At 40.9% G+C, this 24464-nt stretch overlaps 1 protein-coding gene and 1 pseudogene across 3 annotated transcripts in view; both read left to right on the top strand.

Moving 5' to 3' along the window:
- Positions 1 to 24464, top strand: part of FREM3 (FRAS1 related extracellular matrix 3) — a 99731-nt gene that overhangs the window by 61446 nt on the left and 13821 nt on the right. The window contains exons 3-6 of one of the 2 annotated variants that reach the window (XM_032246492.1): positions 3467 to 3613; positions 7509 to 7739; positions 10686 to 10811; positions 22482 to 22705. In XM_032246492.1, coding sequence (XP_032102383.1) covers positions 3467 to 3613; positions 7509 to 7739; positions 10686 to 10811; positions 22482 to 22705 — 728 coding nt within the window. Of the gene's footprint in view, positions 1 to 3466; positions 3614 to 7508; positions 7740 to 10685; positions 10812 to 22481; positions 22734 to 24464 lie in introns of both variants that reach the window. The other variant, XM_032246491.1, reaches the window with a different exon arrangement.
- LOC116529003 lies at positions 14683 to 16414 on the top strand (annotated as a pseudogene). The gene has a single exon (XR_004259328.1). The product of XR_004259328.1 is annotated as a keratin, type II cytoskeletal 8 pseudogene (transcript).

Consider the following 24464-nt stretch of genomic DNA (forward strand, 5'->3'; position numbering starts at 1 on the left):
CTCACCGCAACCTCCGCCTCCTGGGTTCAGGCAATTCTCCTGCCTCAGCCTCCTGAGCATCTGGGACTACAGGCACGCGCCACCATGGCCAGCTAATTTTTTGTATTTTTAGTAGAGACGGGGTTTCACCATGTTGACCAGGATGGTCTTGATCTCTTGACCTCGTGATCCACCCTCCTCGGCCTCCCACAGTGCTGGGATTACAGGCTTGAGCCACCGCGCCCGGCCAGGTAAAAAGACACATTAACCAGTCAATAGTGAAAGCAAAGTCAAAAGAAGCAATATAGCCTAGTGTAAATCAATTCTACACTGTTTTGAAACCATGACGATGAGAACCCACGTTTATTGAGCACCTAATTTGTGTCAGGCATTTGGTAGCATTATTTTCTTTGATTCTCACAACAATCCTATAGAGCACGTAATGCTACTATATCACATTTACAGATGAAGAAACCGAAGATCCATAATTTGCTTATGATCAAATGGCTCATAAGTGGCAGACCCAGAACCGGGGTCCATGTGACTCAATAGTCTATGCTCTTCATCACTAGACTATAAATTAGCTGTTTGGATTCTGGAAATGTTTCTATCTCTAATTGTTAAACCCTTCCCACTATGCATGTTTTGATTCAGAGAGGCTGATCTGCAATTGATTTTTCCTACTTTGCTTTTGAAGTGTTCGCGTTGCACTCATTCCTAACTCACAGGAATGGCAGCTCAGAGTGAAAGACAGAGCTCTGGACTGGCAGACTGCAAAACCGACCTCGCCACTCACCTGTGGGGACCTGGTCAAATTGGCTCCTCCTCTTGAAACTGTCCAGTTATAAATTGAGACTAATATTTGCCATACTCTGTAATGTGTTTGTAGAATAAAACACACGACAGCATATAAAAGAACTGTGAAAAAGACACAAAATGAGTAAGCAAATATAAACTACTGTCATGACTCATGATTTCAAAATCTAAAGGACTACATACATGAAGAATTAAAGTGGTTTCAAACTGTAAACAATATGGTTTTTAAAAAATAACGATAGGATTTGGGGCACATTTGTCCTTTTTTAAAATTTATCAGCATACCCACAATAGTTTCAATAATGTTATTTTTTTAAAGAGAAAGAAAATGACGGAGAGTAAACATGAAAATCAACATATACATTTATCTCGCAGTTACACATCAGTGAGTTCGTGTAAGCCCAAGTAGGATTAAATCTCTGTGTTTGTTTTCTACTGAGCCTTGCTTGCCACTATGGGTCAGAACCTGCAGTACGAAGGAGGGCTGAGGACGGCTTCCTTCTTTCCATGCTCATGGTTCCTCTTGCTTACTACCAAGCCTTTGCTCTTCCAAGGTTGACTCTAGAGAGAGAGGAGATAAGGGAGGCAGAGCACAGTCTAGTACAGAAAGTATCATTGCCGAGAACACATGGATACAGGGAAGGGAACATCACACACAGAGGCCTGTTGGGGGCTGGGGGGCTAGGAGATGGGCAGCATTAGGAGAAATACCTAATGTAGATGATGGGATGATGGGGTGCAGCAGACCACCATGGCACGTGTATACCTGTGTGACAAACCTGCACATTCTGCACATATACCCCAGAACTTAAAGTATAATAAAAATAATAAGGCCGGGCGCGGTGGCTCAAGCCTATAATCCCAGCACTTTGGGAGGCCGAGGAGGGTGGATCACGAGGTCAAGATATTGAGACCATCCTGGTCAACACGGTGAAACCCCATCTCTACTAAAACTACAAAAAATTAGCTGGGCATGGTGGTACGTGCCTGTAATCCCAGCTACTCAGGAGGCTGAGGCAGGAGAATTGCCTGAACCCAGGAGGCGGAGGTTGCGGTGAGCCGAGATCGTGCCATTGCACTCCAGCCTGGGTAACAAGAGCGAAACTCCGTCTCAAAAAAAAATAAATAAAAATAATAATAATAATAATAATAGCCATTTTGAATGGCATGAGATGGCAAAAAAAAGAAGAAAGAAAGAGAAAAGAGAGAGAGAGAAAGAAAGAGAGAGAGAAAGGAAGGAAGGAAGGAAGGAAGGAAGAAAAAGTATCATTACCTTCTGATATTGGAGGCCCCTGGGCGGCAGCTCTTTAAAAAGGACCCCCTCTTTACTTGGTGCTTACGTGGGTTCCTTGAAGATTCCTGTCTTTGGAATCTCCTCATTTCTTACCACCTGTGTAACCCATGGGAATCTGGTGGTCAGCTCTCAGCTTCCTTTCTGCTGAAATCCTGTTGTCTCCTTTAACTGGTCCTATTGGATGGATGGCCAGCCTTTAGTCCATATATTTGCTTTCTTTGTCCTACTCTTCACAGCTACTCAATTGCTTCCCAGTGCAGCCCTCTCTGCTCACTCCTTTCCCCTGCCAGTCTTTTTTGAAAATGAGTAAATCACATGGACTCCAACTATAGAAGATGTCAAGCTCTCCAGGATGTCCCTGAAGCCTGTAGGCTGGAGGTAGGGCTGTAGCCCCACCTCATACCCATACCCTTCTTGGTGGTAATAGAGATTTCCACCACAGCATCAACTTTTTCTAAAGACTCTCTTCACAAATTCTTGTCCACACACTGCCCCATTTTGATATGTTTGATCTGACTAAGGGGTGCCGTAACTATGGAACTGCTTAGTAAAGATTTATTTGGTAAAGTTCACACACAGTCACTTTGGTATCTGATATGTATCATATTGCCCCATCAGTTGAAACTGAGTCCTAAAAATTTCTACTTCGACATCCTTTCCCAGATGATTATTTGCAGCAACCTCTCCCCAGATGAGGAAGACCTTCTCTTCCTACCAATGCACAAACATTATACAGCCACAACAAGTGGCTGGGTTGATCTTTCACAAAGAGGCTAGTGACTCAGTGTGGACAAGAGGGAATAAGTTAGAGCCCTTATATCCCTGTCTTTTGTCCTCTTCATGGGTAGTTTTTAAACATTAGTGCATACAAGTTCAATACATCATACTAGGTCATGACAGTGATAAAGTAAGTTAATATAATGTCGGCATTGCCTTCAAGGGACTTCCAGACTGATATGAGATCAAATGGATGCACAAATACTACAAAAGAGTAAGTTCAAGGTGAAGAAAAAAAATGGAGAAGGCAGAGAGAGAGGAAGTGAACAAGAGAGGCAGAGAGAGACGGAGAGAGGTGTTAAGTATGAGCTGAATTTAAAACTACCAAGCTCTGGCTCTTTGGAACCCTGGTGCACAAGGCCCTTTGTGAATAGGAGGCACCTGGCTCCCTCCAGATTAAGCAGAGGGAATAGGGCTTAAGACGATGCTCATGACATCCTCTAGAGAAACAAAGAACATTTCCTCTCTCTACCAAAAAATAAAATTAAACAAGAGTATGTTTTGAAATTCCTGGTTTCAGAAGCAAAATGTACACCTTGATCATTGACTTTTGCCTTTAAGCACTCCAGCTGACTTCTCCTTTGCCCCTGTCAATTGCAGGAGGAAATAAACTAACAAATCAGTCTTTCCATCTAAACTGGGCTTGGATTTGTTTGGAGAAAGAGTACTACATCGTGGATGAAGACTCCACATTCTTAGAAGTGACCCTTATACGCAGAGGACACCTTGGAGAAACATCATTCATCAGTAAGTAACTTTGGATTGGTTGTTGGTAAAAGGTTATGGAAACATGAAATCTAGGACCAAAAATGATTATAAGAAAGTATACTGAAGGAGAATAAGTAACTGATCTGGAGAAATCTCTAAAGAGTGTGTGTGAAATTGTACTGGGGTTTTTGTTCCATGTGAGTTATGGGGCTTAGATGTATATCAATTTTTATCATTCTTCCCGTTTTCCTCTTTCTAGCAAGTTACAGCTTTCCCTCTTTTATAACTCACCAGGAAAATTAAGACACTTCAGAGCCATCCCACAATCCTCAAGTCACTCAATTTACTTCAGAGTTGTTTTAAGCATATATTTTTAGCCTCAGTTTCAGCTATTTCTTTTGAAAAATTATTTATGAGTACACGATGCACTACTGTGTTTAGTTCTAGATATTTCTTTTGATTATGTATAATTGTTTTTAACCTTGCTAGTAGGTTATAAATTCCTTGGGGACATGTACAGTGTTGAATTTCTTTATGTTCTACAACGACCTAGTACAAAAATATGTCTTCTTGGAGTAAACACATACATAATGCCTGCCTAGTATGTCTCATTATCATTAATAATTAACAATAATTGTTCTAATAAGCCATTGAATTTTCATAACATCTTTAGCTGCCAGAACTTTCAGAAATCATTTTGCCTTTATTTACATAATCTATTAAGAAGACAGATAGGGTTATATTGTCTTCATTTTACAATTAAGCATTGAGTTTCCCTGACACACAGGACCCCACTCAGAGCCCAGGCAAAATATCAAAGCTGTTGGAGAGAAGCCAGGGAAGAAATGAGCTGGAGAGAAAACAAGCAATCAAGAAAAGGCAAGCTTTCTTCAGTCTCTGCTCCAGGCCCAGGGCTCCTAAAATGGACTGTTCTCTTAGGAGAAGGGGTCAGCCAAAGAGCGCCCTGATTTCTGGGTGGCCCTCAGCCTCAGCCTGCATTCCAGGTTACTTCATCAACACATGGTGGAACTCGCTGCCAGGAACCTTCAGCTGAAATATGCTTCCCTCCTCTCGTCAAGCCTTGCTTCCACAATTCTTTATCTCAAGGCCTTCTTGTGAGTTTGGGTTAATATGTCAAGAAGTATTTTTGTATCCTGACTCAAGAAAAAAAAAAGTTCATCTGCTCAGAATCATGTGAATGTTTGCCAACTAACTAAACCCTTTGGAATACCTTCTGGCCACCCTGTCTAAACTCACTCCTGCCACACTCTATATCTGTGTCCTGCTGTATGGTTCTTCATGCACTTGCCATAATTGGCATGGATCATGTGTCTATTTGTCTCCCCAAGTAGATTTCAGCTCCATAAGGTCAGGAACTACATCTTGGGTTATGTCCAACCCTACGAACAGCATGGGGCATATGGTAGTCACCAATATTTGTTGTTAAGTAAACTACAGCCATCCTTTTTGTTCTGTAAATACTCTTTAAAATCACAATACTACTCAGCGTCACAGACAGGAACCTCTAAAGCATCTCACCCAGACACTCCAGGAAGTCCTCCTGTTGCCCCTACCCCACCCCAGGCTAATAGTCGACGCACAGGATCCAGAAAAAAAAAGGAACAAAACTGTGGAGTTTGACTTCCTGCTCTGTCACTTAATCTTTTTTGTGACTTTCAAAAGAGTTCAGTTTCCTTATATGTCAACAAATTATCCACCTCACTATGTGCTTGAAGATAATCTGTAATAATGATTATAAATCAATCTAGCACGGTTCCTTGCATACTGTAGATGCTCAACGAGTGATAAATACCATTCTGTAGCATTCATCAAACACAATTAAAATCACCTGTTTATCTGTTTGCCTCTTTCAAAATGGAAAATCTCTTGAGGGTAGTGGTGGCTGTGCTTAATTCTGTGTGACATCCTAAGCACCTCACAAAGAAACAATGCTTGCCAAATATTAAGTAAATAGCCATGTGCCTGCTTCATTCCTATAGCAGCACCACTGAGCTCTACCTAAGCTTTGGCTGAGGACATCATTCACTCTTCTTTATATTCTCTACTTCCAACATGTGGCCAAAGGAGGCTCTTCCTAAATACTGGACCTTCACTCTCAGTCACCAAACTGATTATGCAGGTTTTCTTCAGCAATTTTGCAAGGGCAACACTAGCTAGTCTACCTTTGAAATTATTTTCATTTTCTCTAACTTTGGGTATCTTTTACAAGGTTTCAGATTATTTGAGAATGAGGCCAAGAAATTGCATGAGGGGCTAATAATCTTACTTTATATCAAGTTTTCACCATAGCTGGTGTCAGGTCACCATATGTGATTTCACACATCCAAACAACTGCAGAATGTAACTAACCCTTATAATGACATCTGAAATGGTGAGGCATAAGTATTGCTTTCTGGGTATGTTAAAATCAAAACCAAACAATATTAGAATGCTGCTTGAACAGTTTGGGTTGAGAGGAAGATCTGTTTAGTCTTGATGGGGGATGGGGTGATACCTTTCACCATTTTATCTCACATTGGGTATTTTAACACTATTTTGCTGTTGTTGTTTAGTCTCTTCAGTAAGTTACTAATTACTGTTTCTTAACAGAGCTCAAATCTCTTGTCTCTCTCCATTTTCTCCAACATTGCATTAATTGCCTGAAAAATTACTAAGAATTCTCTTACAATCAAAAAAATCACTAAACATATGAGGAAACAAGCCACCACAAATAAGAATCTGCATGAGAAAACAACTTTCAGGCTCATTCTTCCAAAGGCTGTAGGAATTGAAATTATCAGATACAAAATGGTCACTCAAACATTTTTATTGAATACGTACTACATGCCAAACACTGTCCTAATCCCCAGGAATTCATCAGTGAACACCATGGCCAAAGATGTCTACCTCCATAGAGCTCGTATTCTAGTATCTTTCTCTTAAGAGTGTGAACTTTCTGGGGATTGGGACAATTTATTATTCATCTCTGAATCCCCAGCATCTGGTAGAGTTTGGCACGTCAGAGGATCTCAGTAAACGTTGCTAGAATAAATAAGTTAAATAAGACTGTTCTCTGTTCTCTTCTTTCTGTCAATCCCCTTTCTGTGGGAATTCACTCAAGGTGGTGGCAAAAATATTAAGGGAAAAATATCAGAGAAAGTTATAGAATGTAGTCTAAAACCCTTTTGGAAGGCCTAAAGGTTTTTTCTATAGTTCTTGGCTGAAGGTAGAACTACTGTATGTAATTGATGTGCTTATTTAAAATTCAGAGATGTATACTAATCCCCCGCCTCCCACTTTAGGGAATGTTCTTCTACTTCTGTTTGCAGGTGCCAGAGAGATTAAGGTGCTAATACAAAGGAATATGAGTAGTTTACCTAGCTAGCTTGTTTACTCATGTAGCCTTAAAGCTAACCTTTGAGCCAGGTGGCTGTCTCGAAAGGAAATTGACCAAGGAAATTACCTACTAATATTGCTTGCTTTAAGCATCAGAACCTGTCCTTTAATCAACCTCTAGTGGTGTTGACTCAAGCCTTTGTCAATTAAACTTTACTAAATAAATGCGAGTCTCACTAGCTGGGGAGGGCTGGCAGCTGCAGCTGTTTACACAACCCTCCAAGGAGTCTGTAAGCAGCCACAGAGCCTCAGCTGAACTAGCAAATCATAATATCTGTGTGACAGTGTACTTTATTCATCTGTCATTGAGTCAAAGTCTGCAGGACAGACCCCCACATGTGGTGACACCAACACCCTTCCATGTTTTCTTCTCAATTCTATTCAATTCTGCTTACTTACACTCTCTTAGTCAAGAAGGATCATTTACAAAAAGCAATTTCTATGGTATCTACTTTTGTTAATAATAGAAACCACTTTGAAAGGAGAACATGCCTTCAGTCACTTTGACTATGTTTATAGTTTTCTGATTTTTATTCAGGCATTGGTACCAAAGATGAAACTGCAAAAAAAGATAAAGATTTTAAATGGAAGAGCAATAAACAGGTCCAGTTCAATCCTGGACAGACTACAGTCACATTGAGAGTGAGAATTATACCTGACAATGAATATGAGACTTCAGAGACCTTCCACATCATTCTATCGGAACCTCTCATGGCTGCACTGGCATTTCCGGAAATGGCAACGGTTGAAATTGTAGACCCTGGAGATGGTATGTGACATTGATTGATTTGCTTTATTAACCAGTACAGGTTTGTGACTCCATTTCCAGCATTCATACTTCCCTTAGGCTCTGTAAGCCAGTAGATGCATTCATATCCATTTAGGATTTAAAGTGAAGTAAATCACTTTATAGACAATAATTTTTCATTTGCTCTCACAATTTTTGAAAAAGAATATAGGAGATTAAATAGAGAGGATCTTTACCAGCATTTCTGTAATATATATATACAAGTCCTTACTGCAAGCTTTCTGCACGCCATAGGTACGAAGCACCTCTGCTCCTAGATGGCTAATCCTCAGGACTCATTCCAGGGCCCCCATCTTTTCACAGCCAGATCAAGTGGGGACTTAGAAATCCATTGCCCTAGATGTGGCTCCTGGGTAGCAGCCAACTCATTCGTTTTAACATGTGTTCCCTGAAGTTTTGTTATTATTGTACATCATATCCTTGAATTCATTGGTTCATTTTATGCATTCATTCTTTCAGCAAATATCTCCCCAGATAAATTAGAAGGAAAAGAAATCTGAGCAGTAATCATGCTTTGCCGTCCCTTTTTTGGAAGTAGAAGAATATTCTCTAAAGGGAGCGGGGGATTCATATTCATCACTGAATTGTAATTAACAGCATTGATTCTACACAGTAGTTAAAAGAGGTCATGTACCACCTGGAAGTGCATAGCTTACAACCCAGGAGCAGGACTTAAGCTCCACAAGGCTCGATGAAGAATCCCCTGCATTAGCATGTTCTGAACTGCATACGAGAACATTAGTGTAATAGACATCCACAGGGGATGGAAAGCTTTTCATCGTCAAACAAGTCTAGGAACCATTTTGAACTTCATCCCTCTTTTGAGGCATCATAATTCATGTTAGCATATTAAGGATTCTGAGAAACTCTCCTTTAAAGAAACACATTTAATTGTGTTTAATTTTTCCAAACTGGACTATGGATATTTTTCTTTTCTTTTTTTCGTCATCTTCAAGGAATGTCTTTTAAAATCTCTGAGTTTTGGTTTTGTTACAACATAATTTGAGAAGTACTATTCTATATGCTCTGCTCTTTAGCAGATACAAAAGAAGTAGAAAACACTGCCCCCACAACTGGTCTAATGAATCAGATATTAGACCAGTTTTGTTGAACACAACACTTCGATACATGAATCAGTTATGAAGTAAATGTAAGACACATGGGGAAAGGAGAAGAACATAGACAGATCATCATGGTCCCAAGTAATTAAGGCTCATGAAAGAGGCAGAGTTTGAGCTGAATCTTGAAAAATAAATGGGATTTTTATTAGAAGAGCATATAGAAACAGGCTTTCCAGATTTGAAAAAAATAGAGGACATGACTGAATAACTTAGTCCTATTGTATCAATTTTTTCACACAACATTGATAACTTTAATTTACTTTTAGCTTCTTCCATGATGCCAATGTTTTGAATAGAAAGATGTGAAGATAGCGGACTACCACACGGGTAAAATGGAGGAAAGAAAATTATCACTGGTCTTTTCTGCCTGTGACTCAGGGCCAGTGTTTTCCTGGAGGTTGATGCTTGTATCTGTTGAAGCTAATGTAGGCAGGAAAGTAAATAAGAAAAAAATTAATATGTAATAGCTAGATAATTTAACATTGAATTCTGAATTATCATTTAGTAATAGTTCCAAAAGAGAAAAAAAGGAAGATGATTGCCAGCCGAGTGCAGTGGCTCACACCTGTAATCCCAGCATTTTGGGAGGCCAAGGCAGGTAGATCACTAGAGTCCAGGAGTTCAAGACCAGTCTGGTCAACATAGTGAAACCCCATCTCAACTAAAAATACAAAATTTAGCCATGCATGGTAGCACACACCTGTAATCCCAGCTATTCGGAAGGTTGGAGCATGAGAATCGCTAGAACCCAGGAGGCAAAGGTGGCAGTGAGCCGAGATCGTGACATACTGCTCCAGCCTGGGTGACAGAGTAAGACCTTGTCTCAAAAAAAAAAAAAGATGATTGCCTACAATCTTTTCCCTTTTTGCTTTCATCACTAAGAGGAAGAATCTAGGTGCATATATAACATGAGGAAAAGAACTGAGGAAATTAAATGTGGTTTCATAGATAGTTACTGCAGTTCTCCACTTCACGCTATGCATTGGAACAGCCTCCTTTTAAACTTTATTTGTAAATAAGCACCTATATTTTAATTGCACAATGCATGCTTAATAAAAAGCCTTGGAAAACATCTAAAATCTCTTACCCACCGCCCCAAAAAATAGTACACATAATCCCATCAACAAGACATGACCAATATTCATATCGATATTTCAATGAATGTTTTGATGATGTCTAGGTGTATGCACACACATACACACACACACAAACGTGTATGCACATATTCACAACTCAGTAAATTTCAGCAGTAATATTATCTTTAAAATTGAGGGAAGGACCTGTAGCTTATTTTTCTCAGCATATTAAATGACCAGCGCAGTGTCTTACACACAGTGTCTGTTCAGTAAATGTTAAATAAGTTGTTTGTGGAATGAAGCAAGAAAAGTTTTCCTCATCAATGAATTAGAGTACTTGATTGTTAAAATATTAAAAATAAACAGTAAAAGTAAAGCAAGGACAGAAATACGTGATCTCCATTTAGAAGACTTAAAATTTACCTCAGAAGAAAAATAAAAAGACATGGAATTGCTGCAACATTTTTGTTTTCTATTTTAATTCTGTCTATCCTTTTTAACTTTCAAAAGAAATCTCCTAAATCCAATTCCACTGCCTCTCTGGCTCCACTCAATAATAAATAATGTTTCCCATTCTCACCATATTTAATACAGTCAATCATGTTATAAAATATAAGGGTCAAAGACTTTGTACATTTCTGCTCAGGTGTGTTCAAATATCACCGATCAAATCTAAATCTTGGTGAAAAATCTTCTGCTGTCTTTTCTAGAATCAACAGTTTATATTCCAGAGGCGGAATACAAAATAGAAGAGGACATTGGGGAACTTTTGATTCCAGTAAGACGATCTGGAGATGCAAGCCAGGAACTAATGGTCATTTGCTCCACATGTCAAGGTATGAAGCTCTGTGTGGTCCTGTTTGCAGGAATAAGATGATGAGAACAGGATTGTGGTAATTCTGGGAGTAGCACAGGGGGTGAGCAAAGCAGAGTTAAGGTGCTGGACCCCTGGGCCCCTTATTATGCACACCCTGCTGAAAACCCCCTTTGCTGCTACTCTGAGCTGGTCTCTTCAACCAGGGATAACACTTTATTAAAAAATTGAGATTAAAATATCTATTTTGACTACCCCACAACAGGGTTAGTGAAATAAGACATTCATAAGCGTCAAATGAGACATTTTACGTCCAAACGGTTTATGTGTGCTGGTCAAAAATGTATAAATTCAAGATTCTTATTTTTAATAGTCAGCCTTACCTCTGGGTAATATTGTAAAATAATCTGTGTATACTACTCAGTTTCTCTTCTCCTTTTACCCCATCTCACAAGCACACATGCCCCCCAACCATGAGCTCAGGCATCTTTGCACACAAAACAATGTTCCATTCTTTTTGACCACTTCTATACTGTCAAATTTAGCTGTCTCATGTCTCATCCCTGCAGGATCAGATTCTCTAACATCTCATTAGTAACTATGTAGAAAACAAAAATTGCAGAAATAAATGAAGACCACCCAAATGACACCAAGAAAAGGCTGTTTATTTGGAGCTTGCTGTAGCATGCGAGTCAGCCACCATCACTTGCACGTGACAGACTCACTGGCAGGCAGAAGCATGAGAAAACTTTAGAGTGGAAAAAGGAAAGGTATCAGGTATGCCCTGATTGGAAGCTGTTGGCTTGGGAATCTGGAGACCCCCTTAGTAGAAGCAGGCATCCGATCTGATTGGTTAGGAGAGCATATTTGGCTCTCTCTGGTTGGTCCTAAATTCAAAGTGGGAGCAGAAATTAGAGAGGCTGGCAGTTATTGAGTAAGTCTTGATTACTGTTTGCTACAGAGGTGGTGGCTTGGCTTCCTGGACTAATTGCTGCAGCTTGTGGGTCAGAGTTCTCTTTTTATATGTTGTATGGCCATTGTCCATCTCTATATTCAGTCTCTCAAAATCAGTGCTCCTGCTTGTTGGTACGTCAGTGAGGGAGAATCTATTCCTCCAGCTTTTCTTTCTCTCCCAAACAATTTTTTTTAATATTATACCCCCACTACATTGTCTGTGAACACTGATGATGGACTAATCATTTAGCAAGGGCAGGCAGTACCTTGGCAGATGGAAACTTTAATGGTAGGGCCTTAAGATTCCCAGCAAAACACAGCATAAAACTAGTTGCCTCCTTCACTTACCTGTAGCCATGTTTAGTATTTGTGAATTATTAATAACATACAAAGCATGAGTCTGTTTTCCATCGCACTGTGTATGTAGCTCCTACCTACATACACATGTAGATATGCTGTCTATCCTTTTTAACCTTTCAAAAGAGTTCTCCCAAACCCAATTCCACTGCCTCTCTTGCTCCATTCAATAATAAATAATGTTTCCCATTCTCACCATATTTAATACAGTTACGTTAGAAAATATAAGGGTCAAAGACTGTACTTTCTGCCCAGGTGTGTTCAAATATCATGGATCAAATCTAAATCTTGGTGAAAAGTCTTCTGCTGTCTTTTCTAGAATCAACAGTTTATATTCCAGAGAATTAACAGTTTATATTTGACAGGTTAAAAAGGATAGACACATACTCCTGTGTTCATTTTATTTATATAAATAAGTAATTGTTAAACATTTACCTTAACACAACTTCCAGAGATGTTTAAGTAACAAAATTGAACTTTCATCCTCTGAGATATTTACGTATACATGGGGAGTAGGTAAGAACAAATACCACAATGGCACACAATATGAATATAAGAAGATTTACAACTTTCACTCTTGTAATTCTGTTACTGGCCAGGTTCATTCTGCTTGTGCACAGCAAGCCAATCACCATGGTGACAGGTTTTGCAAAAGAGAAAAGATTTTCTTCACAAGGCCACCATACAAAGATACAAGAGAACAAATCAAAATTCATCTCTTTGAAAAGAGGGTTTGGGGGTACTTATGAAATAGAAAGCAGAGTCGTCCAAAGCATGGGGAAGGGTAATTGGCAAGTAGGGAAGGTGAGGTAATCAGGGTTTCTGTGCAAACTTAATGAAGCTACATGGTTCTTCATAGGACATGTATGCACAAAATGGCAGTGTTAGCACAATCTGAGGTTGGAGCCTTTGGCCTTCTGACATCAAAACGTCGCTTGAGCAGGTCCAGTTGAAGGGTCAGTGGTCTCAACCAGCTTGAACTAGATGACAGCTGTCCCCTCCTTCCTGAAAAACAACTTTATGCAATATTACCATAGTGCCCCACAGAGACGTTATCTATAAGGAAGCTAGTGGGAGTTTAGTTATATATTGTTTGGCTAAGCAATCTGCTAGTGGGAATTTTTTGTTGTTTTCTTGGTAGGTTGGGAGAGGATTTTAAGACAGGGTCTCACTCTGTCACCCAGGCTGTAGTTCAGTGACTCCATCACAGCTCACTGCAGGCTCAAACTCCTGGTCTGAGCCTGAGGCCATCCTTCCACCTCACCCTCTGGAGTAGCTGCGACTACAGGCACCAACCTATGTAGGGCTAATTTTTTAAATTTTTTGTAGAGCTGGAGTTGTCGCTATGTTGCCCAGGCTGGTCTTAAACTCCTGGCCTCAAGCAATTCTCCTGCCTTGGCTTCCCAAAGTGCTAGGATTACAGGTGTGTGCCACCATACCTGGCTGCTAAGTGGGAGTTTTAAGATCAACCATAAGTAAGCTGTTAAAAGCAAGCAAGGCAGGTTAAGTTTGGCAAACTTAATCAACTTAGCCCTCAGTTTCAGTTCCACCAAGAGGTATGCAAGAGTCAAGATGCCATGCATGCACTGTATACCATGCATACAGTGGCTTAGTGTTCCAGGAAGAGCCCCTAACTCTGTTATATCTTTTTCTTTTTATTTTCTTTTTTACCACAAACATGAAAATACTTTCTTATGTGGGGTTCCGGGGGTCAAGGCTCAGGTGCCAAGCAGTGTGAGTTATGCACCAGCTATGCAGGGAGTTTTCCAGGCATGCCAGCTTTCACATCTGCAAATCGCGTGGGAAGTTGGATTCCATAGGGAATCCTATAAGAAGCTAAATTTAGGTGTAGCCTTCCCACTTAGGGAAACAGCACCCCCTGTCCTCGCTGACACCTGGCCAGACGTTCTGAGCCTCCCTATTCATTTGGATGGTCCTTCTGCAGCATAGCTCTTTCCAAGGGATGAACAGACCCTCAGTGAATCCTTCCAGCTTAGCAATTACATGTGATCTACTCAACTGAGCTGTTTACCATCTCATCTCTTTCATTCACATCTGAGAGACCTTAGCACCATTGTCTGCTGGACACTTTGGCTGTAGACAGAAAATATGCCACTAATACCAGAAGAAGCCCAGCTCGAAGCCCAGAGCAAAGCACGAGTACACTTCCTACAATAGCTGGTCTGTCCAGCCTTAACCACACCACCTAGCTCCCACGTGCTTACCATTATTACAAGACCCAAACTAGAGCCCCAGGCACATCCTTTCAGTGATCAGCTAGCTAAGGAGAAAGACTCCAAGGAGTACCTCACCTAGCTTGTTTTTTCTCCCCTTCACATTTTACTTCCCAAATGGAGTAAAACTAGCTTAAATGCAAGAGTTGCTAACATTATATGGAACTGGTCGTATCTGGTGCTTTCAAGAGGAAATCTTAGTTAAAGAACAGACAATAGGGCTATCTATCTCTGGACATACAGTCAAACACAACAAACATGAAGATCTTGAAGACACACTGCAAAAGTTTGTCCTTGCAGTTGGTTTTAAATGTCTTAAAATAAATTATCTGTTGAAGCAGCAGCTTCTCCACTCCTTCTGGAATCTCTCCCTGGTTCAGCCCGCCTGCCTCCAGTCCTGCCTCCACCATGTCCATCAGGGTGACCCAGAAGTCCTCCAGGGTGTCCACCTCTGGCCCCGGGGCCTTCAGCAGACGCTCCTTCACGAGTGGGCCCAGTGCCCGCTCGAGCTCCTCGAGCTTCTCCGGAGTCAGCAGCACTGGCTTCCGCGGTGGCCTGGGTGCAGGCTATGCGGGGGCCAGCGGCATAGGCATGGGAGGCATCACCGCCGTCACCATCAACCAGAGCCTGCTGAACCCCATTAAGCTGGACGTGGACCCCAACATCCAGGCCATGCGTACCCAGAAGAAGGAGCAGATCAAGACCCTCAACAACAAGTTTGCTTCCTTCATCGACAAGGTGCGGTTCCTGGAGCAGCAGAACAAGATGCTGGAGACCAAGTGGAGCCTCCTGCAGCAGCAGAAGACGGGTAGGAGCAACATGGACAACATGTTGGAGAGCTACATCAACAACCTGAGGCGGCAGCTGGAGACTCTGGGCCAGGAGAAGCTGAAGCTGGAGGCAGAGCTTGGCAACATGCAGGGGCTGGTGGAGGACTTCCAGAACAAGTATGAGGAAGAGATCAATAAGCGTACAGAGATGGAGAATGAATTTGTCCTCATCAAGAAGGATGTGGATGAAGCTTACATGAACAAGGTAGAGCTGGAGTCTCGCCTGGAAGGACTGACTGACGAGATCAACTTCCTCAGGCAGCTGTATGAAGAGGAGATGCGGGAGCTGCAGTCCCAGATCTCGGACACGTCTGTGGTGCTGTCCATGGACAACAGCTGCTCCCTGGACATGGATAGCATCATCGCTGAGGTCAAGGCGCAGTACGAGGAGATCGCCAACTGCAGCCGGGCTGAGGCGGAGAGCATATACCAGATCAAGTATGAGGAGCTGCGGATGCTGGCTGGGAAGCACGGGGATGACCTGCGACTACGAAGACTGAGATCTCCGAGATGAACCAGAACATCAGCCGGCTCCAGGCCGAGAGTGAGGGCCTCAAAGGCCAGAGGGCTTCCCTGGAGGCTGCCATTGCAGATGCTGAGCATCGCGGGGAGCAGGCACTCAAGGGTGCTCGTGCCAAGCAGCAGCAGCTGGAGGAAGCCCTGCAGAAGGCCAAGCAGGACATGGCATGGCAGCTGCGTGACCACCAGGAGCTGATGAACGTCAAACTGGCCCTGGACATTGAGATCGCCACCTACCGCAAGCTACTGGAGGGCGAGGAGAGCCGGCTGGAGTCTGGGATGCAGAACATGAGTATTCACACGAAGACCACCAGCGGCTGTGCAGGTGGTCTGAGCTCTGCCTGTGGGGGCCTCACAAGCCCCGGCCTCAGCTACGGCCTGGGCTCCAGCTTTGGCTCTGACGGGGGCTCCAGCATCCTCAGCCGCACCAGCTCCACCAAGGCTGTGGTTGTGAAGAAGATTGAGACCCGCGATGGGAGGCTGGTGTCCGAGTCCTCTGAGGTCCTGCCCAAGTGAACAGCTGCAACAGCCCCTCCCAGCCTGCCCCTCCTGAGGCTGCCCCAGAGCCCGGGAGGGTGGCCGCTGTGCAGGGGAGCACAGGAAACAGGAGGCCCACCCGACGCTCAGACCTAGCCCTCAGCCCACCCGCCAGGAGTTTACTGCCTGGGGACCTCCCTTGCCCATGCCTCCAGCTGAAAAACAATTCAATTGCTTTTTTTTTTTTTTGGTCCAAAATAAAATCTCAGCTAGCTTGGAATAAATAAATAAATAATCTGTTTACTGCCAAATCCTCTGTCTTCCAGGGCAGAGGAGAATTTATTCTTGTTTCTCTTTTCAACCTTGACACCATTAATGTTATGAATAACTATTTACTGTGGGGACTGTCCTGTGTAATGGAGTAAAACTGTCCTTTGTAATGGAGTAAAACTAGCTTAAACACAAGAGTTGCTAACATTATATGGAGCTGGCTATATCTGGTACTTTCAAGAGGAAATCTTAAAGAAGAGCATGTTAAGCAGCATCCCTGGCCTCTATATACTCGATGCAAGTAGAATGCCCCCCCCAGCTGTGACCCCCAAAAATGTCACCAGACATTGCCAAGTCTCCCCTAGCAGGTAAAATCAGCCCAACTAAAAACTATTGCTCTATAATGAAATGCTTTAAGCTCAAGGGTTCTTTAAGTAAAGACTTGCAAATTAGACATTTCTTGGCCCTATTTCATACTTAAGAAAAATCTCATCTATCTTTTTCTTCTCATTAGTCACTCTTTTGTTAGAAAACTGCTCTTACTGAAAGGAACAGCCAATGAAGAACAAACCACAGAACCTAAAATCAAATGAATAGGAACAGTATTGAATCATCCTGTGGTTTTTGGTCAGAAACAAGTCAAATATGTTGAGGTTTTTAACGATCTACTCTATCCAGTTAAAAAGAACTGCCTAGAAACCACAAGCCATGGACCCAGCCCCACTTATTGATTGGACTTCTTCTCTGGGTCACCTCCTAAGAAGGAGGTAGAAAGCAGATAATTTTGAGAGGATTCCAAGCATAACCAGGTGAAAGATTTTCTTCTTTCTTTCCTTTTAAAACAGATTCTCTGTGTTAGCTTATTTAGCTGTAGATGTGTTCATAGGTTATAGAAGTTATACTTTCCATCTCAGACAGTTTGGGGGGATTATCATTTTCTGTTCCTGAAGTACAAATCACATGGTTGAAAAATCCCCTTACTGCAGGTTTTCTGGGGGTAAACTCTCATTGTTTTCTGTTTATCAGAATATGTCTTTATTTCAACTCCTGTCTTGAAATTCTAGATTGACAGTAATACTCTCCCAGCATTTTAAAGTTATTATTCAACGGTATTCTGGCTTCCATTGTTGTTAAGAAGTTTGCTTTTCATCTAAAAGTTGTCTTTGTACAGATGTCTTTTCTACACATCTAAAATCTTATATGTATTTGATCTGAATCTGTGAAAGATCTGAGGGCTCCACTTGAAAATGTTTTCCTCCAAAATGGTTTCCTTTGCTTATTCTAGGATTCACAGGGTACTACTGATGCAGACACACTCCTGCTGCCCTGTATCCTCAGGTGTAACCACAGTTTCTTGGTCAGCTCTGTGAGGTGCCCTATGCCCAAGGCCTATCTCCACCTGCAATGGTGATAGTGCACCTGCTCTTGTGGGGATACCACCTACTGAATGGGAATCGCTTCTATGGATTTCAGGTTGAGGGAGGGTTTTTATGGCTTGTTTTAAGTTTTTTTAATTTCAATTTTGTTTTGTTTGTTGGAGGGGGGTTATTTGACATTTGACAATATTCCCTATAACCTATAAAAACAGAAAAGACAGAATCATTATTTTTTCTAGTTATTTTTTAATGTGAGGGTATCCCAGAGTACCTGACTGGCCAGTCTGCTGGAAACAAAAGTCCCAAAATCCCCTCTAGATAGAAGCTCTCATGCTGCTCCAGCCCAGCCTTTCCTACCCTCGTCTTCTCTCCTCTGGTTCCCCCACCTCCCTTCAGTCATCAGCCCTGCTGGGGCATGAAGTGACTTGTGCCTGGGGCTCCAAAAGCCTCCTGCTCCAATCAGGTTTTAGCTGCTGCTCTTTAAAGGGGTTGATTGCTTGTCTTGCTGCCCTATTAAAATGTATATATTAAAGGAAAATCATGTGTTTAAAAGAATTTATAATCAAATAACTAAAGACAATGAGAGAAAGTGAAAAGTGCTTTAGGCTTATTCTCAGGAGATGGGTCTTTGACTCCTTAGATAACACGGGGCATTCTCTGCCTCAGTTTTCTTATTGATAAAAATGTCCTGGCTACCTCATAACCAAACAACATAATACAATGGTTTAATTACCTTTGAGTGTAGTTCCTTAATAGGACTTTCTCCCTGATTTTAACATTTATGATTTTTGTAATGCAAATGTAACATATAGTCACAGAGACTGAGCTGTAAATACTCTTTGGTAAATAAATCATCAATTTAAAAAATAATCTGACAAATTCTCAGGCTGCCAGTGAGATAAGGGAGGCCTGGACAGGGGAAATCGATGCCATCATCATCACAGATAAAGTGGTATGCTGGATCCAGCTAGTAACTGCTCCTAAAAGCTGATTCTGTGCACCTCTCCCCTACTCTGTGCTCAGTGACTTCACATTGTTAGTTGAAGTTGGCTATGGTGGAAATATTAATACAACAAAAGTCAGCAAAGGTTGCAAATCAGCTTTGTGTGCCTTGTTTGGAGAGCGGCTTGGAAAACACTGTTTGGCACATCACCATGCTAAGGGGGGAACTCCTAGGTTAATATGAAATGAATCTTTGGTTTTAACCTTAATTTTAGAGAACTAAACCCACACCCATTAAAACTATAATACATCGTGCCTCATAATCTATCCCTGCAAACAATGAATCTTCTTTAATGTTTCTCAGAAAGATGCTATGCACTACCACTGGTCAAGCCACTCAAACAAGCTTTGAGGCCCAATTACTAAAGTGTCTTTGATACCAACCTGGAAATCATACACTTATACTCCTTGAAGCCTCTCCACTGTTAAATATGGGATATGTACAGACCATCGCCAGGGACCATATCTTTTGTCTCAGAATATATTTGATGTTTTCAGAACAGAATTTTCTCTCTAAGTTCTGAGAATTCTTAACTTGCTGCAGATAAAATACTATTTGTTTGTTTTTTATGTAAGTGAATGTCAGTATTCACGTTCTTAGCTATTGAGTATAACTAATCAAAGAGTTTCCCAAAGCAAATTTTCTAGAATCCTAAAAGGAATATTCCATTTAGATCAACCGAATTTTTTCATTAAGTACAATTTACATAGACAACTTTTTTCATCAGCTTTTGTTTAAAAATCTTGCTAAAACATATTGTCTTGATTTCTGCTTTAAAAAAGTTCAATAGCCAAATGATTTTCAAGAAGTATTATATTTCAGTCTTTCATTTAACCCAGAAATCAACCTTCTTAAAGGTCATATCTATGTCAACCAGTGGATTGGCCAAATACAAAAAAAAACAAATTAAACAGAAAAGAAAAATCTCAACTGCTTTTGTTTCATGAACTATAAATAAATCATTATTTGAATATTCATTAGGTGATATATATTGAGAAAGAGGTTTAATACAGATAGTTATATTTAGTGAAGACAGTATTAGATACTTACTATGTGAGTCTAGGGTGTATAGTATCTGCTTTTGGCATTTATCCTGAGGAGTTAACATGCAGTTTCTGACAAGGTTCTTCATTATATCACTGTCATACCAACATACTGCACCCTTGATGGCTAGGCAAAATTGAGAATTGTGTTCTCCAAGGTATAGTTCTGTTTAAACATCTGGCTCTTTAAAAGGCATTCCAAAAGTTGTTTGCTATTTAATGAGATTGTTGTAAGAGCTTAAGGCCATTTTCCCTATGTCTATGTGCCCTGGAACACAGAAGGTCTCTCTGACAGTGTTTCATCTCATCCTGAGAGCCTTTCTATATTCTAGCCCCTCACCTCTTTCCCTATTTAACTGGAGAGTGCCCGTCTTAGGCATTCAGTGATAGAACTATGTCTCACATCTCGAGAACCAGCCTATCCTGGTTGACTTGAGCACGGAAACTCTTTCAAGCATATGTTTCCCCAGAGAAGGAATCTCATGAAATAATAAGGTTTCAAAGCATAGACCTCCATGAAAACTCAGCTAGCTTCCCCACCAAGTGATAGCCCCCGTTGTGCCTCTCCATTTTGATCAGTTTCTGCCCTCTGCCCTAGCAAACACATTTTATTTTCATCAACTCTCCAGCTCTAACAATTTTTATGTTTCCAGAATAGCAAAACAGTCGATTTGTTACTTCTGAATAATTCTAAAATTTTTGCTCTTTCAAAAAAAAACCATTCTGAAACACTTTAGAGTCAGTGCCCTTCTGAGCAAAGCATCTGAGGTCAGTTGGAGACCACTATCACTTTTTAACAACCTAGATCTGTACAGGCAACATGTAGTGATGGACACCAACTTGTACTGATGTGTAGGTGACAGTGGTGTCATTATGCATTTGTGCATGTACCATAGCTATAAGCAAGAAACACTCTTACAAGACTGGAGCATCCAGTCCAGAATCTCACTGTCATCTCCCCATTGCTTCTTATTAAAATGCGCTATGGTGGGAAATATTTATACTTTTCAAAAACTTCCTATCTGGTATAATATTATTTTATAGTGTTTGTTCTGCCTAAATCTGATCTGCCTAAATCATTTAAATTACAATGAATACTTTTCAGTCTTTTAGCCCTAAACCTATGTGTTTCTAGATTTTTTCTTTTCTCTTTTTTTTTTTTTTTTTAAGATGGAGTCTTGCTCTGTCACCCAGGCTGGAGTGCAGTGGCATGATATTGGTTTACTGCAACCTCTGCCCCTGGGTTCAAGCAATTCTCCTGCCTCAGCCTCCCGAGTAGCTGGGACTACAGGTGCGCACCACCACACCCAGCTAATTTTCATAGTTTTAGTAGAGACAGTGTTTCACCATATTGGTCAGGCTGGTCTTAAACTCCTGATCTTGTGATTCACCCACCTTGGCCTCCCAAAGTGCTGGGATTACAGGTGTGAGCCACTGGGCCTGGCCTGCTGTTTTAAAACTGCAAAAACTGCATCAAATCCTAGAAATCCTACTCCTACGTATTTATTCTAGAAAAAAAATCATTAGATTGGTGCAAAAGTAATTGTGGTTATTGCCATTAAAAGTAATGGGAAAACCGCAATTGCTTTTGCACCAACATATACATACCCACGCAAAGACTCGTACTTGAATAGTCATGGCAGCATTATTTACAATTGCTAAGAACTAGAAATAACCCAAATTAGCAACTGGTAAATGGATTAACAAACTGTGGTATAGCCACACAATGGGAAACAATAGCCAGCAATAAAAGGGAAAACAAATCACTGTACATGGATGAATCTCAAAAGCATTGTGCTAAATGAAAGATTCAAAACATATGCTTCATTTGTATAAAATTTCTCATAAAGGCAAATAAATCTATAATGACATGAAGCAGATCTGTGATTTCCAAGGCCTGGGAGACAGGGAAGAAGATGGATTGCAAGAGACACAGTCAACTTTTGGGAATGGATAAAAAAGTTTTATGTTATGATTGTGGCAGTGGTCACATGATTATAAGCATTTGTCAAAACTCTTCAAACTGTGCATTCACATTGGTGAATATTAATGCAAGTAAATTATCAAAATAACATTTAAAACAAACACACTGAATGTAAACTGAAATACTCTAATCAATCCTGCACTCCTTGCAAAATAAGATATCATTTTCTGGCTGTATTATGGTGTCATACAAGGAATTCTAGCTGGGTTGTATGATGATCAGATCACAAAGATGCTGTGCACAGCTTTGTCACTATAGGCAGAGCAGCAGCAGGAAAAAAATCTATACCGTTTTCATGCTGTGGATTCTCTAGTCCTAATTTCACTGCACCTCAGTTTTCCCATCTATATATGAAATAATTGAGCTAAGCTAGCCCCAGCATCCTGTGATCCTGTTTTTTAACCCCTAGTATAAACAAACTTTATTCAATATACTCTATTTTAAAAAATCACTAATCTAGATCATGTCACAATACCAGAGTCTATTCCAGAAGCCTTCTGATTACAATATTAACATTTGTGAGCATAAGTACATTGTATCATTCAGACAGCTATTATCTAAAAATAGGTTAAAGAAAACAAACATGCTTCTGGTTTGGAATTCTATTTCTTCTCAACCTCCCTGTTCCTTCTCGTATTTCTGTAGGTTCTGCCACAGGCACAGTTTCTTCCACAGTGTTATCATTCTCTGATTACATCTCACGTCCAGAAGACCACACCAGCATCCTCCACTTTGGCAAGAACGAGACACAGAAGACCTGCAGAGTCCTGATCATCGATGACTCCCTTTACGAAGAGGAGGAATCCTTCAGTGTTTCACTGAGGCTGCCAGTGGGAGGACAGCTGGGAGCCAGATTCCCCACCACTAAGGTGACTATCCTGGCTGATCGTTATGATGGTAAGTCTATTTCTTGCTTCCCAACCTTTGGCAATAGCTGCCTTCTTCTCACATGTGCCCCCAACAGTGGAAAGGCAAATGTAGCTTAACTTGTCTTTAAAAGAATATTTTATGCTCCTTTTTCTCCAAAAACTGTGAGTAGCTCTTCAAATGCATAGACATCGCCAACACTAACAACAAAATAGCCATGTGAGAAGATTAAATATTTGGGTATGACACAAGAAAAGCACAGCCCAAGGAGGTGACCTAAGACTTAGAAGGAAATTAGGAAGAAGACCTAAGTCAAGTATCTAATCAACCAACCAGGACTACCCCAAGAGGACCCTCATCTTAGCAGCAAAAGGATCATCCCTCACAGCAAGGGTGTGAGTTGTCAAGTGGTACAAAGACAAGATGGAGCCCCGCGTGTCAGCATCTGTACCCCTTTATGGTTACCTAGCAGGGCATTTGTTTCCAGTCCCTAAGAAACCCAGCTGAAATTTGGCCAGAGAAGAGAGGGGCGCCTCATTCCTCAACACCAGCCCTCCCCTCCCAGACACAACATAAAATATCAAGCGCAGTATGATTTTCCTAGGTCTCACCTGCCCTTTCTATAAGGAGCACTTTTAATAGAAAATGGTAATAAAGACAAGGCCAGGATCAGACTGTGTTATTACTATTTATCATATTAGTTTGACTGCTTCATCTCTCAACCATGCTCCTATCAGGATTTGAGTGGCTGTGAGTTGCTGAGCTCAGACATAAGAAGGGTTACACTGGGCTGTTAATCTAGACCCAAAATTAATATGACTGCTTTATGGATGCACACAAAGCTTCCATTAAACTGAGAGCTTTGCCAAAAGATAAACACAGATTTGTAAAGTTTGAACAGTTTATACACTCTCCAGTTAGGTATGGTAAATTTATCGTATACTATCATATTCTGTTTGAAATTATGTCTTCATAACAACCATGGAACAAAGGAAAATATGAATGAGATTAAAGATAGTCTTTTGTTTGTTTGTTTGTTTGTTGCTGAGTCTATCCTGCAGACTCTGGCTGAGTGGCAGATGAAAGGAGTATTCAGACACAGGTATTTTACGTAAGAGCAGCGAGGGGACTGCTGGAGAGAGCAGTCACAATGAGCCAGAGCCGCTTGTATTTATTCAGTACTGGTATAATGTCAAAGGCCTGAAGCCAACACAATTGTGGGTAATTAACATTTGCAGGGAGGAATCTTGCATGTCAATGATCAAAGGTCGGTCTCTGACTGACATTAGGTAAATAACTTATCTAGATAGATTTCTTTACACTCCCTTGTTATCTACTGTTCGCTCTCAGCCTCAGAGTAAGAGAATCAGCTGCCTTCAGCTTTATTCTCACCAGAAGCTTTGCAGAGCCTTCTGACCTTTCAAAAGGCCTGCTTCTTTCCCTATAGCTTCTCCCACCACCCTGACCGATCTCCTACAGTTTGTTTGTTGTTTAGTCTCCTAAATGACTTTATTTGGGAATACTGGACCCTTTGGACCACATCTCTGAAATGTTCATTAGTCTAGTTTTGCTCCATTAAAAAGAAAAAAGAATTTTCAAGGACTAAGTTCAGTTCCAAAATACATCTTTACAAGTATCAAGAGCTAAGAATAAGAATAGGCCCTGAGATCCATGCTGTGTTCATTGTGTACTTTTCAAAAATTTCTTCATTGGAATTAAAACAAAGACTGTTTTTCTTAAAATAATTTGAATGAATTTTCA

Source organism: Sapajus apella, unplaced genomic scaffold, assembly GCF_009761245.1.
Source record: "Sapajus apella isolate SASKATOON/1434 unplaced genomic scaffold, GSC_monkey_1.0 scaffold61, whole genome shotgun sequence".
Taxonomy (NCBI): domain Eukaryota; kingdom Metazoa; phylum Chordata; class Mammalia; order Primates; family Cebidae; genus Sapajus; species Sapajus apella.